Raw genomic sequence first — 14,914 nt, forward strand, 5'->3', positions numbered from 1 at the left:
CAATAGTAAAAATCGTGTATTGGGAGCTCAATGTTTCAGACCTGAAGTGGTCCTTCCTCAGGAGCTAGAAGTCAATACATCGAGGTATAAGAAAGCTGCACATATTCAATATTTTCACAATACATTAAAAATATATATATATCATCGTATCTTGAAAAAACTGGAACAACACCAGTTGCTTGATGATTTATACACAATATAGACCTAGCCTCATAGTTTTCATACTGAAATGGATTTTGAACATTATGCACATTATGTGTATGGAGTTGTATATCATTTAAACATTATGCATTTATAGCATGATTGAAAGCTATCAAGTCCTTCAGACCTGGAATTTCTCCATATGACTTTAACAGTTCTATGTAAATTCTTAATGCCTTCTTTTTTCTCTTTAAAAAAGTTTATGCTGCATGTATGAAGGACTTGATAGTTTTCAATCCTGCTATAAATGCATAATGTTTAAACAATATACAACTCCATACACACAATGTGCATAATGTTCAAAGTCCATTGTTGTAGAAATCATCAAACAATGGGTGCTGTTCCAGTTTTTTTAAGACACCAGCACACTGAAAGTGGCCACTGAATGGGCCACATGGTCATTGTTTACTTCCTCTTTCTTCCCTTGCGTGAAGAAAGAGGAAGTATCTTGGGACAGAAGCGGGGGGGGGCAGGAAAGTGACAGTAAGGAAACACGATTTCCCCCATCTGATGACGCTCTGAGAAGTTACGGATGTCATAATAAGACCATCATCTGGACTAAGTGTAATCAGCCAGTTCATTATCATCTCTAGAAGCTCGGCCCTCCTCTGCATCTGCTCACCTTACAAATAATATCTCTGTTGAATCGTGTTGTTTTCTTTCACTTTTATGCCTCCTACAAATAATGCATTACCCCAAATATTTTAAACAGCCTAAGCTATGCTGCAGTGCCCATTTCCAATTGTGAAATTGGTGAGTAATAAATAGACAGCTGTTAATGTCTTACCACCAAGGTGTTCTGGCAAAGAGTCATTTATTTATGAACAATGACAAAGTGCAGCAATTTTATTTTCATTTTTTTAAAAGAAAAGCAGCAGTAATTCAGGATATGCAATCAGCATTTTTGCATTTGCTTAGCGAGTGGGGGCTGAGTTACACAGAACATATAGTACAGCGAACAGAAATGGCTCATCTCAGCATTCTCTGGATTAAAAGTATTCAATCAAGCATGCAAAAAATCTAATACGCACAGCAGGGCAATTAACATTCATTTTATTTATATATGTTGAAATAGATCTTTCTAGATAAAGGGCTACATAAAATGTATTTTTTTCCTATTCTTAAAGCAGTTCGATGCCTTTTCCAAAACTTTATCTGTGTTCTAAAATTTACTCCCTGTACATATTCATTCTTTTCAAATCACATATACTGAAATAAAAATTGGGCAGAATTCTGTACAGAGTTGCTAAAGTCTACTATTGAAACAGGACTTTCCCCCTCTCCTTCCCGCTACAGCCCTCTGTGGCACCCAAACCTCTGCTACACTAGGTTTCCCAGCTCTATGAAGCAAAGTTTGTGGTCGTTCCAGAGATGTGGGCGGGGGGGGGGGGAATCACTCCTTTCCTGTTCCTTTAACAGAAACAGTTCGGTTAGCGGAATTACACCATTGCAGCCAACACTCACTCTTCACCTTTACATCTATGGATGCAAGTGGGAAACAAAACAGCCATAGCTTCTCCCACCCATTGCCCCAGTCATTTTTCCTGCCTCTCTTTATGTGCTGTATTGAGCAGGAATCCAGACAGGATATTTCACGGTATGGCGGAGAAGAGCCAGCGAGGGACAGACATTAGGGTGGCCATATGAAGAGGAGGACAGGGCTCCTGTATCATTATCAGTTGCATAGAAAAGGGAATCGCAGCAGGTGTCATTTGTATGCATGCAGCACCTGGTGAAATCCCTCTTCATCACAACAGTTAAAGCTGCAGGAGACCAGATACAAATGAGGGCAGGGCTCCTGCAGCTTTAACTGTTCTGATGAAGAGGGAATTTCACCAGGTGCTGCATGCGTACAAATGATCCCTGCTGCAATTCCCTTTTCTGTACAGCTATTGAAGATACAGGAGCCCTGTCCTCCTTTCCGTATGGTTACCCTAATAGACATGCTTCTTCACCTTTTGCTTCAATAGTCAATTTAAAACTGGAGCAAATCTCTGGGTTGCAACCTAGCCACCCTAATTCTGTGATGGAAGGCCTTTTGTAAACAGTACTAAAGGTCTGATTACAAATAAAGCCAAACAGAAATGAGACTTAGGGGCTTTAGGTGTTTTTTCGTTATGTTTTTCACTGTTGTTGTTGTTGCTTTGGAGTGGTTGATTATTCCAGGTGAGATTCTATTATTTATCAGGTGAGATTAATTCCAAATGGTCTGGAATGCCAAGGGAATTTCTGTTCCACTGAATGCTGTTTAACAGCTGCAGAGATTTCTTTTGACTGTCACTACAAGGCAGCTGTACTAATCTATTCACATTAGTTTCACCTGACTGCCTTGTTTAATGTAGGCATCAGTTGCTTTGGGATCCACAGGGCAATCAATTAACATTCTGGAGTGTGCTCTGGAATTTTGCAACTTTCTGGACTTCCCAAATTTCAGTTTTGTATTTTCTGGAATGTATGATTGAATTTTGAAATCCCCTTTGCCTGGTAAAATAACTGATGAAGAAATCAATTTTTTAAAAATGAAAAATGCTTAGCATCTACACTGCTCATGTCCTTTAATGAGGGCAATAAGTGCTCGACTTTTTCAAAAATTGGGCAACAATTAGAGATGAGCGTGTCAAAAGTAGGGGATTCTGTAATGTGGCAACAACTATGCTATTGAATCCCATTATATTCTTAGTAGCGGATGAAGTGTGGACCAAATTGTGTCAATTCAGTGAGATTCAGGATTTATCCAAAATGAAACCGATGTCCTCTGAATCTGCCTGAATTGTCTCTGCCTCTTTCCAAATCTTCAGAAGTAATTTTGCATGAATAATGTGGCTGCAAAAAATCCCTTATCTCTACATAAGGGAAATCCCAGAGTGGGAAGAAACAAGGGGAAAAGAGGGGGGGGGGGTAGTTTTGTGACTAACAGCTTTAACTTCCAACCAGAGAACAACTTTACCAGGGTTCTTCTTTTTTACTTCCAATCACATTGCTTTGGGGACGGATGTAAAAGGACCTTAACAGAGGCTGGTCTTGTGCTTTCACTGCCTTTTGTAACCCTGTGTCTGTGGCAGTAAATGCAGAAGTTTCATCAAGTGTCCAGCCTGGCTGGATGAGTTTGGGTTCAACCCTGCTTTTTTTTTTTTTTTTTTTTGCCTGTTCTGTTTGAAAGGTCTCTTTCTTCTCCTTTAGAATTGCTTTCACCAGTGTTCCAGCTGCATAACATCCCCTTTCTCCTTCTCTGCCACCTTCTTCCTTTCTCCTCCTCCCTAAACTGCCTGAGCTGCTATTCAAGGGCTGGCATCTTGACAACTAACTCTGCCCTCTCATCTTTGGCTTCTGTTTGCTGTGCAATTAGATGACTCCTGGGTCAGGAGGCAGCTTCCTGGTTAGAGTCACAGGAGACCTCCGGGGGGGGGGGCACCACCAGTCCAGGAGCAGCTCCTCATGCATCAGCAGGGAGGAGACAGCATGAGGGAATTCCTTTCAGCAGTGACAAAGGAGAACTCTTTAATTCTATTGTGGTTGTTTGTTGTTATAAATACATATAAATATAAATATTGGAAAACAAAGATAAAAAGAAGACACTGTCAATTTGCAGAAATGATAATGTTATAACTGGGCCAGAGATACAGTAATGGAACTGCTTCAATCTGATTTCCATTCCTTCATCACCAACTCTGACGATGCAGCATTTACAGTACTTTCCATATCAGCACTGGCTGCCCATTCAATGGTACGGAAAGTGCCCACATGATTTCAGTAGCCTATGTGATGCGTAAATTCAGATATTAACAATACGATGTGGGAATTGGCCATGGAGGCAACCATACTGCAGAGGTAACATGTGGGCCAGACCTCTGTTGAACCTCACGGATTGGGTGCGGTCCATAAGAACAAGTAGTCACACAGAAGGATTTGCCATTGCATGATGTAAAACATGAATGCGTAAACTCCTAAGAGATTATTGGTGCCCTTGAAAGTGATTCTGTTTTTTTTAAATCTCAGTCTGCAAAATGGAGGGGCATATAATAAATTAAGTATTTAAGAGACTCTGTAAGTGTAATAAAATACACCACAGGATAAAGTGAAGTAAAAATAAACTGAAAGACAGATAGTTGAGACAGAACAGATATTCAGTTGGAAAACAGGAGATATTAAAGCTTTGACAGGATTACAGTAATATTCTTTTATCTTATCCCCAGTTCAAATCAAAGCCCCAAACCTTACAGTTTTTTTCCAGTCAGAAAACAAAACAACAATCACAAAACAAGCCCACGCAGGATTCATCAATTTGAATGACACACTTTTCAGGTGCAAATGAGTGATAAAATAAATCACTTTGGGATTGGCTAGGTAAGAGTGTGGTACACATGTGAGGAGTTTTAAGTCCAAAAATGCCACCATACAATATAAACAGGAAAAAAAATCTGAATTTGTATGACATTCCCCTCTCCCTTTACTGTGTCCCATATCTGTACTTTATACATCGGAGTCAGGGGGTCAGGAATCAATGGGAACTCAGCCAGAAACTCAGAAAGAAAGCATCCATTCATGCTGATTGCTAACCAAATGTTATGAGGTTGTTGTTGTTTTTTTAAAAGCATAACACACTATAGAAAAATTAGGGACTCATTGTCAAAGGAGCCACACTGCAGTGCAACTCTGTCAAACAGACACTATATTCTCAGCGGAGCAATGGCACGCCCTGAAGCATTGCAATCAGACCACAACAGCCAGGGGTTCCCAACACAGCGCCCGCAGGTGCCATGACGCCCCACAGGGACCTCTAAAAGCACCCTTAAAGTTCTCCCCTACCTGCCCCCTTCAAAAAAATTGTTTTAAGAGAAACTTTGGGAAATTTCAGGGCAGTTTCCTCCCCGCCCCCCGCACTTCTAGTCCCCAGTCTTTCTCTTTCTCTCCCCTCTCCTCCTTTGCCTTGCAATTTCTCCCTCCCTCCCAGCCTCTAGCCTTGCTATCTCCGCCCCTCTTTAGCTCACTGTTTCTCCCTCTCCTAGGCTCTAGCCTGGCTCTTTTTCTATTCCTTTGCCTTCCTTTTTCCCCCCTCCCTCCCAGCCTCTAGTGTAATTTCTCTCCCCACCTCTTTACTCTGCTGCTTCTCCCCCTCCCCCAGTCCCAAATCTTGCTCTTTCTCTCCCCTGTACCTCTTTGCTTCGTTATTTCCCCCTCCATCCCAGCCTCTAGCTCACTATTTCTCTCCTTGCCCCTATTTGGTTTGCTTCTGAATAGCCATGTCCTCCATGGGAACCATTTTGTGGTGGTGCCCAAAGCACTTTCTCAAATTCCCAAATGTCCAAATGGGTTCAAAAAGGAGCCACGATGTGTTGTGGTCCCCTATATACATTCTGAAGGTAATCCTTTTAAAAAGATATATTTTTACAATGCTTTGGCTAATCTAAACTGGCTGGTTCTTTTATTTTATAAATTAAAAATTCTGAAGAAGATAGAAGTAACCTTTAAGTAGATTTCTGAATGGTTAGTTCCACCATTGAACAAAACAGACAGTCCCCATCAAAGGGCCAGCTTTTGCTGGTCTAAATTTTCTATCGATAGGTGAAGCCTCACCTCAGTATTTTGACTCATGGAATAATTCAGCCAGAAATTCAAAGTTGCTCTCTCTCCGGCCATCTGCTCTACAAGGACCTCTGCACATGTTCTGAAAACCAAGGTTCTACTCAAGTAGGTAAAAAAAGGTACTAGCTAAGTTAGGTTGAGGGTTTTTTAAAATTTTATTTGATGCCTTACTTCTCCTTTTTCATCCCTTTCCCGGCCAATAAGCCACTTTCTATACCTTGACATTTAGATGCAATATTTTAAAAGGGAATTTCTCACTAGAATCTTCCCCATATGCTAAGATTGCACAGCTGTTAAGCCACCCATTGTGTTCCAAGGACGATTCACAGGATTCCGTAAGATTTGATGTTCTCTGGCTTTGAGAAACGAAATCCAATATTACTTTTTGTTAATTTTTTTCCTACAACTGGGCTTGGTAATATGTCTTAGAAACTCCCCAAGCAGTTGAACAGCCTAGAGTCCAACTGCTTGGGACAAGGATCAAATAGTGGTAGCAGCCTATCAACCATTCTTTTTGATTGGACTAACAAAAACAGGGTTCACCAATACGGAAAAACACCCCAGATCTGTCACATTAACTGAATGTACAGATGTGTAAATCTGAAACAGTAACATTGTTTAGGAGATTTGTCAATTTAACTCTCTCTTCAAGTTTAAGAAAGCTATAAAGACTAGCTTCTGGCAGGCCTACCCAGATGAATTATAAACCAACAATTTTAAGATGTCTTCATTGTTTTTTGATATTGTATTTGTTTTATATGCTTTTTAATTAATTTTATGTATTTGATTTATATTGTATTGTTGTACTATTGTTGTTCCCCGCCTCGATCCAAAGGAAGAGATGAGTAAGAATTATTATTATTATTATTATTATTATTATTATTATTATTGTTACTACTACTACTGTAGCACTTAGCACTCTGTTAGCCTCCGGTTGTTGCCAGTAAGGGACATTTTAGAGAGAGAAAAAACTATTTCAAGAATATTATAATTACAAACCAAGCAGATTTCCATCGACTTAATTTTGGTCTACTAAATATCTGAAGGAGACAGCCTTAAAAAAAAATCACAATGTAGAATACTGCATTTCTGAATATAGTCCACTGAATCATGATTGCTTTCATGTGCAAATATATTAGCTAAACTTAGATGCACAATCACACACTTAATTATGCTGAAAATGAAATTACACAGTCATGCCCACCTGACCTACTACATTTCTCCCCTCCCCACCCCCCACTATGTTATCATTTGGGTCCTTTGTAATCTATTGGTCTTGTACAGACACCTGTTGAAAGCCTTGAAGCCTATGCAAATGAAATCACATACCTAATTAGGCCACTCAATTACTGGTTTTTTATCCACACAAGGGCATGTTTTTGAGAACCATGTATACAGCCATCAAAACAGTTGGTGCATGCTATAGGATGAAACAAGACTTGATAATACATCAAAGGCCAGAGAAGGAAAGGGAGATGAAAAGAAATATAATCTGAAATGTCAGTGTATCTGACACGTATCACTCTGTTAATTTTTAAGCAGCTTCTCTGTAGAAAATGTAAGATAATTTTGAAAGGGGGGTGGTGGAACCAAAAATGAAGTAAACCAAATAAGAATTTCACCTACACACAAAAAACCCTGTTCACATGCAAAGACACATTGAGGGCCTTGCTAGACCAGGAGTTAGCCCGGGCTAACACCTGGGCTTGCCCTGTGCGTTCAGATGACACACAGGGGCTCCCGAGCTCAGGCAGGGGTCAATCCTGCTTGGGCCTGGGGTATCTGGCTTCAGTTGTAGCTCGGTATTTCCCATGGTCTCGGGCTGGGAAATTACACGCGAGTAGCTGGGAAAAGCAGCAGATGGGGCGCAGCACTCCATAGGAGTGCTGGGCCCATCGGAGCCAGGGGAGATGGGGGGAAAAGATCGGAGCCAGGGGGGAGATGGGGGGGAGATGGGGCTCGGGGGGAGATGGGGGGAAGATTGGAGCCAGGGGGGGAATTGGAGCGAGTGGAGAGCGGGGAACCCTTTTTTATATATATATTAAAAACTTGCCTTAAGCGGTGGTGTGCTCCTGCGCATCTGTCCCCTTTAAAACGAAAAAAAATGGCGGATGCGACGGGGCTTTCATGCAGCCCGTCGCGTCTGATGTGTGGAAAGGAGCGACAGCCCGTGCTACTTCTAGCTCGGGCTGGCCACTCCTCACCACCGGATTATGTGGTAGGTCTAGCAAGGCCCTTAGTAAGTGTAAGGGCCATTTCTCCATGATGATGTGGCCCCACCCCATTGAGGACTGTGCATAAATATGGGCTTCGGTTTATGCACATGAAATCTGCTTACGTGCTTTTAAGGGCATATCAGAATGTAGCATGAACTGCATATGACATATCCAAGCTATAACCCTCCCAGGATGGGAAAACACCCCAGAGGGTGATTTTAGGTGGGGAAATAGGTGGGGAAAAGGTCTGAAGGAGAAAGGGTTAAGAACACACACACACCCGCTATCTGCTGTAACTTGCAGCCTCTACAGCTGCATTTTGTCAAGGAAGAAAACATCAGAGAAAACGACACACGAATGAGGTCACATGGAGTCTGGCCCTTAGTATAACAGGAAATGAATAGCATAGACGGCTTGCATTAACCCCAATTTGAGCCCTGAGAGAGAGAGAAAAATCACAAACAAGAATAGTCACCACATTAGTGCTCCTTCACTGAACATTCACAAACTGTCTATGAAGAGTCCCTCCTACACATTTTTAAGCATTTTCAAATAGGCTTTGAGAATAGATTTTAATCAGATAGACAGACCTATCTCGTTAAAGCCACTGTAGCCCAGCTCTTGCCTGCTTAACCCCAGTTCTTCAAGGTCCAAGCATTCAAATCCTGGTGGACACTGGTAACCTTCTTCTGAGACTTTGGAACAATGTGTGTCTGGGATTGCTAAATTATTCCAGGTTATGTTTCTGTTAGAATAATAAAAAGAGAAATCTGTTAGTCCTAATGAGCAAGACACAGGCTAAACACCTGGGTGACGGCCCTGTCATAAAAGTTAAACATGTAAAAATTCCACCTATTTCAATGGGATGTTCAGAGGAGGCAACCAGAACCATGCAGGAAAGTGTTCCCCCAACTCCCCTTCAGGATTCCGGGGAGTGAAAAATAACCAGAAGAACTATCAAGGGCTAAGAATTCCTCAGAAAGAAATGTAACATCGAGGTAAAGTATATGCACTGCTAAATAGTTAATATTTAGAGGTGGAGCCATTTGCAGTGTGGGAAGGAGAAGCTCTAAGAAGGTTTGTCAAGACAGTTGCTGGAGTTACTGTAGTCTGAGGGCATGTCTAGATGGGCCAATATCCCAGGGATCGTCCCGTGATCATCCCTGTGCATCCACAAAACAATAAACCAGGATTTGAGAAAATCCTGGCTTCTTGTGAAAAAGCTGGGTGCTGGTGCATTTGTATTTATTTATTGATACATTTATTACATGTCTATATCACTCAATAGCCAGGTCTCTTTGGGTAGTTTGACAATGAATATAGTATTTCCCCTCCTTTGCTCCTTCCCACTATAAGTCAAGAATTGTAAGCCAAGAACAAATCCTGGTTTACAATGCTGGTTTGTAAGGAGAGCAACAAACCAGGATCCCCAGTTCACATGAAATGTTAAGCAAATTTTTCCTGCTTTGTTTAGCAGTCACAGTAGTGAGATATATCAGGGTTAGTAAAAAACAAAGTAAAAACTGACAATAAGCAATTTACTTAACCATTACAAAATTTCATAGAACAGCTGGGGGATACGCAAGGTACCCTTGTTGAAAAAGCTGTCCTAAATAAGCAGTTGTCTTTCTTCACAAGAAGCTGTTCTGCCCTTTATGGAAACTAGAAAACACCTCTTAAACTTTGTTACAACAAACACATGAACAAAGTCTTTGAGGAAATTCCCAAATGCTGAATTTTGGGAAGAACCCCCACCTCTGAAATCCAGATTTTAAAATGTGAATATTTGCATTTTAAAATATTCTCACTGAAATTGTTCTTAACTCTGTTAGCACCCTCAAGTTCATGTCTATTCACAAGCTTCTCTAGTTGCCCAGTTAAAGGCCATGCTAATGCTGCAGGCATGTTTTTGGACATAGCTAGATGGGGTGATATTCCTGGGCGATCCCTGGGACCGTGACTGTGCGTCCACATGACGCACAGGAGATCCCAGGAGCAGGAAGGGATGATCCCTCCCTTTCTCAGGGATCTCACCCTACCCTTTAAGCATGCTTTTTCCACACTCTCGGGATGATCCCGAGACCGCGGAACGTGTGGGCGTGCATTGCACTTTGTCCCGGCTCCTCATGAGAAATCGCAAGGAGCCAGGAAGCGCGCACAGGGCACAGAGCTCCTGTGGCCATCGGGGGTGGGGTGGGGAGAGTGGGGAAATTTATTATTTTAGAAAAAACTTTCAGTTTGGTGCTTGAGCGCTCATGCGCGCCTTCTTCATTAAAATACAAACAAAATGGGGGGCGCAACGTCCTCTTTCTTCCTGGATGTCGCACACCGCGTGCAAACAGAGGGGGACGAACTCGCAATCATAAATCGTGAGATCTTCACCCATCCGTCGCACTAGACCCGTAGTTCTAGCTGAGGCCTTAGATTTAAATTCTTCTGGGGCTCTGACTAACTTTCTTATATTTCATCTGTGTAGCTGAACTGTACTGAGTCTAGTTAATGTTCAATACATTGCAGCAAGTTTGTAAAGCAAGAATAATGATGAATCCTGCCTCTTCAACAGTATCTGTGTAGTTTGGTCTTCATTTTCTTGAATATTCAAATCCTTGGCCCGCATAGAAATATCACAGCAAGCATAAAAATGAGCTGACGGGTTATAAACGAGAAATAATGGTTAGCAGTACAGTTCCCAAGTGAGAAGCAGTCTGATCCTGTTCTCTGAGGAATTAGCTTTGGGAACCGGGCTCTCCATTTTCATTAAGAACCTGGGGACAATGTGAACTTGGCTTTATCAAATTTGCACATCACCGTGCTCTGAAAGGCGCAATGGCTCAAGTGAATAGAGAAAAGCTTTGGAACGATCAGAAGAACTTATCCACCAGCAAATTGGGATTTAATTTAGGGCAATACACTGAAGGAGAATGGGAGAAAGTATATTTTTTAACACAAGTTAGCTATACAGACAGTAATAATGCTAAAACAAAAATGGAAGAAGAGAAATAATTTACTTGACTGTGGACTAATTCTGTGTGTTTCTTTTGTTACATTTGCTTGCCTGTCCTCATCCAAGCAGCTCAGAGTAACAGCATGTTAGTATCACAGGAACTCTGTGAGGAAAGTTGGGCTGAGAGAAATGATTACTCATTCAAGGTCTACAGGTGAATCATAGCAATACAGAGTCAGAAGGGATCTGGGAGGTCATGAAGGCCTGTCTTTTCCAAGCTGGTGCCTTCCAGATGTTTTGGACTCCAAACTCCTATCAACCCCAGCCACCATGGTCAATGTGACAGTTGTAGTCCAAAGGCAACAGGCTGGGGAAGGCTGATCTAGTCCAATTCCCTGCTGAATGCAGAATTTGCAACACAGCATGCAACTACAGCATCCCTGACGGATGGGCATCAAGGCTCTGCTTAAATACCTCCAGTAAAGGAGAGCCACCACCTCCCAGGGCAGAGCTATTTCACAGCCAAATAGCTCTTACCATTTTTCCTAAATGTTTAGCTGAATATTGCCCCCCCCCCAGCAAGCCTGGCGCCACAGAGAACATGTTTGCTCCATCTTCTTTGTGGCAACCTTTCAGATATTTGATGATAGCTATCATATCTCCCTAGGCTACACATTCTCAGCTCTTTCAACTTTTCTTCATATGACTTAGGCCATAGGTTAGCCCATAGGATCATCCAGGGGTCAAACCTGTTCATCTAGGTGACACACAGGGGCTCCAGTGATCAGGCAGGGGCGAACCCTGGATGATCCCAGGATAAACCTTAGGTCTGGCTGTGGCTTTGGTTTCCAGATCTCTCACCATCCTGATTGCCCTCCTCTGGCCATGTTCCAGTTTGTTAATGACCTTCTTAAATCAAGGCACCCAGAACTGGATTTAGTACTCCACAAGTGGCCTGACCGAAGTAACTACTGATACAAAAGACAACAGAGCTCCTGTACCTTTAATATTTGTGCAGAAGACGGAATTTTGGTGCATACTGGTTGCCATGTAGGAGGGGTGGGAGGGAGAGAAAAGCCTACTTTTGTTAATTTTGTCTTCTAAAGAACTATTAAAGCACAGGAGCCTGTCCTACTTTGCATGTAGAAGAACCAGTGTGGCATTGTGGATAGAGTGGTGAAATAAAACTGAGGAGACCCAGATTCAAATCCCCACTCAGCAATGACCTTCAGCCAATCATGAATTTACAGGATTATTGAAAGGATAATATGAAGGGGGGCTTATATGCTGCCTGAACCTCTCAGAGAAATGTGGGCTACAAATGTAATATTGGTAATAACTTTTAAAAAATCATCCTACTACTAATTGAGCTTTATAGTTATGGATCCAATCCTATGCACACTTATCTAGAAGTAAACCCTGCTTAATATAACAGGACTAACTTCCAAATAAAAAGGACTTTATTGTAAGTGGGGATCTGAACGAAGGCATCATACATCCCGAACCAAAACTCTGACCAGCACTTGTTATATTTACATAAACTTGTAACTTTCATATATATATATATATATATATATATATATATATATATATATATATATGCCTTCCTCGTTATTAAAAAATGGAAACAAATATGATCAAGAGAGTGAGCAAGTGAAAGTATGTCATGGTGAGGAAGCCCACTAAACATTGAAATAGTTGTGAGTGAGGGGGAGAGTGAGTCCAGTAGGAAAGTATAGCTGTCTCAGATAGAGGAGTGATAATAACAACAGGATGAGTGTGAAGAATGCCTGGCAAGAAAGGGATTCAGAATTCTCTAAAGGGAAAGGGGAGGTCTCAAAAAATTAGGGCAAGCATTGCAGAAACTATAGCACTCAAACATTTTCTTTAAAAATCTTGTTAGCAGTTAAATTGTTTGACTATGCTAATCTTATTGACACGCATGTCAGGTTTTTTTACATAACTTACTTATGTTTGTTTTAAACTTTAACATCTCACCACACGAGTATAGGTGGGACCCTGTCTCTTACTCATGGGAAATCAGCGTACTTTTGCTGACAAGATGGAGGAAGCACACTACTACTTCCTCTCTCATGTGACCCCCTGCTGTTGTTGGAAGGGCCAGGTCTAGTCACTTTTAGGCCATTGTGGGGAGAGCCCACATCAAGATGGATGCTTAAGGCAAGAATACACACTTGAGAAAGCTAAAGAAAAGTCCTTCTGTCATTTGAGCAGGCTCCTGCAACTAGTTACTCATCAAGCTGAATGCAACTGAAACTCCTTTTCCTTCTCTGCCTGCCTGGGTCTGCAAACCAGAAACTAGAGGCCACAAAACATGGCTGGTGGGCTGCAGTTGGCTTGGTCAGCAACACGTTGTGTGGCCTGGTCTATAAGCAGGAAGTCATTGCTGTTTTCACCACATTATAAAGTAGAGGAAGACAAGGGAACAATGCTTGTAGAGCATTATTGAAGGAATATCTACAGCTATTTGGACTCAAAATCTCTTTTGGGCCACCATGATGTAGTGATGATACAATTTCTGTAAAACAGATCATTGTCTTTTACCCTAATAGGCCATCATTAACATTACTTAATAGGCTATCATTAACTAGTTAATGATTACTTCCCATGTTCTTATGGGTCATGTTTTGAAAAGCACTAAAAAAGACAGAGCAACTGGGCTCAACAATATGTGACACGGGGGAATTAACACCCATCTCTCAGCCAGCTGTGGTTAAAAGGGGGACATTTATCTGCCATTAATGACAGCACCAAAGTTTGGAAATGGGAGGTCTGGGAATAAAAAAAATAGCTGCCTTGGGTTTTGAAAAATGATGAGTTCAGCTGAACTATCTCTATCTCTAAACTTACTTACTTTCCCTCTATTATTTCCATTTGTTTAATCATGCAAGTTAATTTATATACTACCCTTCATACATGTTCCTCAAGGTGGCTTACAATTTGAAACAATAAAATATAACAAAACAACAATGTTAAGCCCCAGCAGAGGCAGCTATTTTATAGCACTGACTTAGTGGAACCCCAAATATCAAGCCAAATCCTACATTTAACAGGCTTTTGTTGCAGCTCAAAGTCTTGCTTGCTTGACTCCTTCCATATGATCTCTCCATTTCAAGTTTAGCTCTAGATCAGCAGAGGGGAATCTCCTTACCATGGATGAGACCAGACCACCAAGCCTATGGGCAAGGAAGGTCCTTCCTGAAACTCCAATACTTGGGAACAATGAAGGGCAAAAAACGATTGCTCTGCCAGGTGCTGCATCATGACGCCTGGAGCACACTGGTGGGGGCTTCACACAGAGCAACTCGCTCTTTGCCACTGCCCAGCTGTTTTTTGAGTAGCAAGGGGGGAGATGTTTAAACCTCCCCTCCAGCCTATTCAAGAAACAGCTGAGCAGCAACAAGAGGAAGCCGCTTTACCAGCTCAGTCAGCAATATGGTGCAGAACACTCAGCCCCTCCTTTGCCAGCCACTACAGACACCGATTGGGCTGGCAAAGCAGCTCCTGTGATGTTTTGCTGTTTAATGCCTGTTTTGTAATGTAAGTATTTGTAATGTGTGTGTTTCCTGTGTGTGCTGCTGGAACAAGATTGTTATGTAGTTAATTCTAGTGGGTGGGGGAGTGAGTGACCAGGATGTGAGAGTGAATGCTGACTGGCTGGTGGTTCAAAGGTTAGGATTGGTGGTGAGCAGGGAGTGGGAGGAGTTAACAGAGAAGCAGTTAGTGAGAAGTGTGTGAAGAGTGAGAGGAGAAGGGTTTGGGGTCTGTCAGAGAGAGGGTCTAGAATGATTTAGTGTAAGAACAACGTGTTTTACTATTTGGGGGAACAGAGTGAAGGGAGGAGAGAGGGTAGAGTAGGCAGGGTTGTATATGGAACTGTACTGGAACAAATAAGCTTGAACCTGATGAAACCATTATGCTCTTTAGCTGCTTAACCTTTTCTGTTGTT

General features: G+C 41.8%; 1 protein-coding gene across 1 annotated transcript in view; it reads right to left on the minus strand.

The window, feature by feature from the left end:
* NALCN (sodium leak channel, non-selective) overlaps nucleotides 1-14,914 on the minus strand; it is a 229,162-nt gene that overhangs the window by 170,094 nt on the left and 44,154 nt on the right. Inside the window, exon 8 of the mRNA XM_063127455.1 lies at nucleotides 8,591-8,745. Coding sequence (XP_062983525.1) covers nucleotides 8,591-8,745 — 155 coding nt within the window. The remainder of the gene's footprint in view (nucleotides 1-8,590; nucleotides 8,746-14,914) is intronic.

The sequence above is a fragment of the Elgaria multicarinata genome, chromosome 5, assembly GCF_023053635.1.
Source record: "Elgaria multicarinata webbii isolate HBS135686 ecotype San Diego chromosome 5, rElgMul1.1.pri, whole genome shotgun sequence".
Taxonomy (NCBI): domain Eukaryota; kingdom Metazoa; phylum Chordata; class Lepidosauria; order Squamata; family Anguidae; genus Elgaria; species Elgaria multicarinata.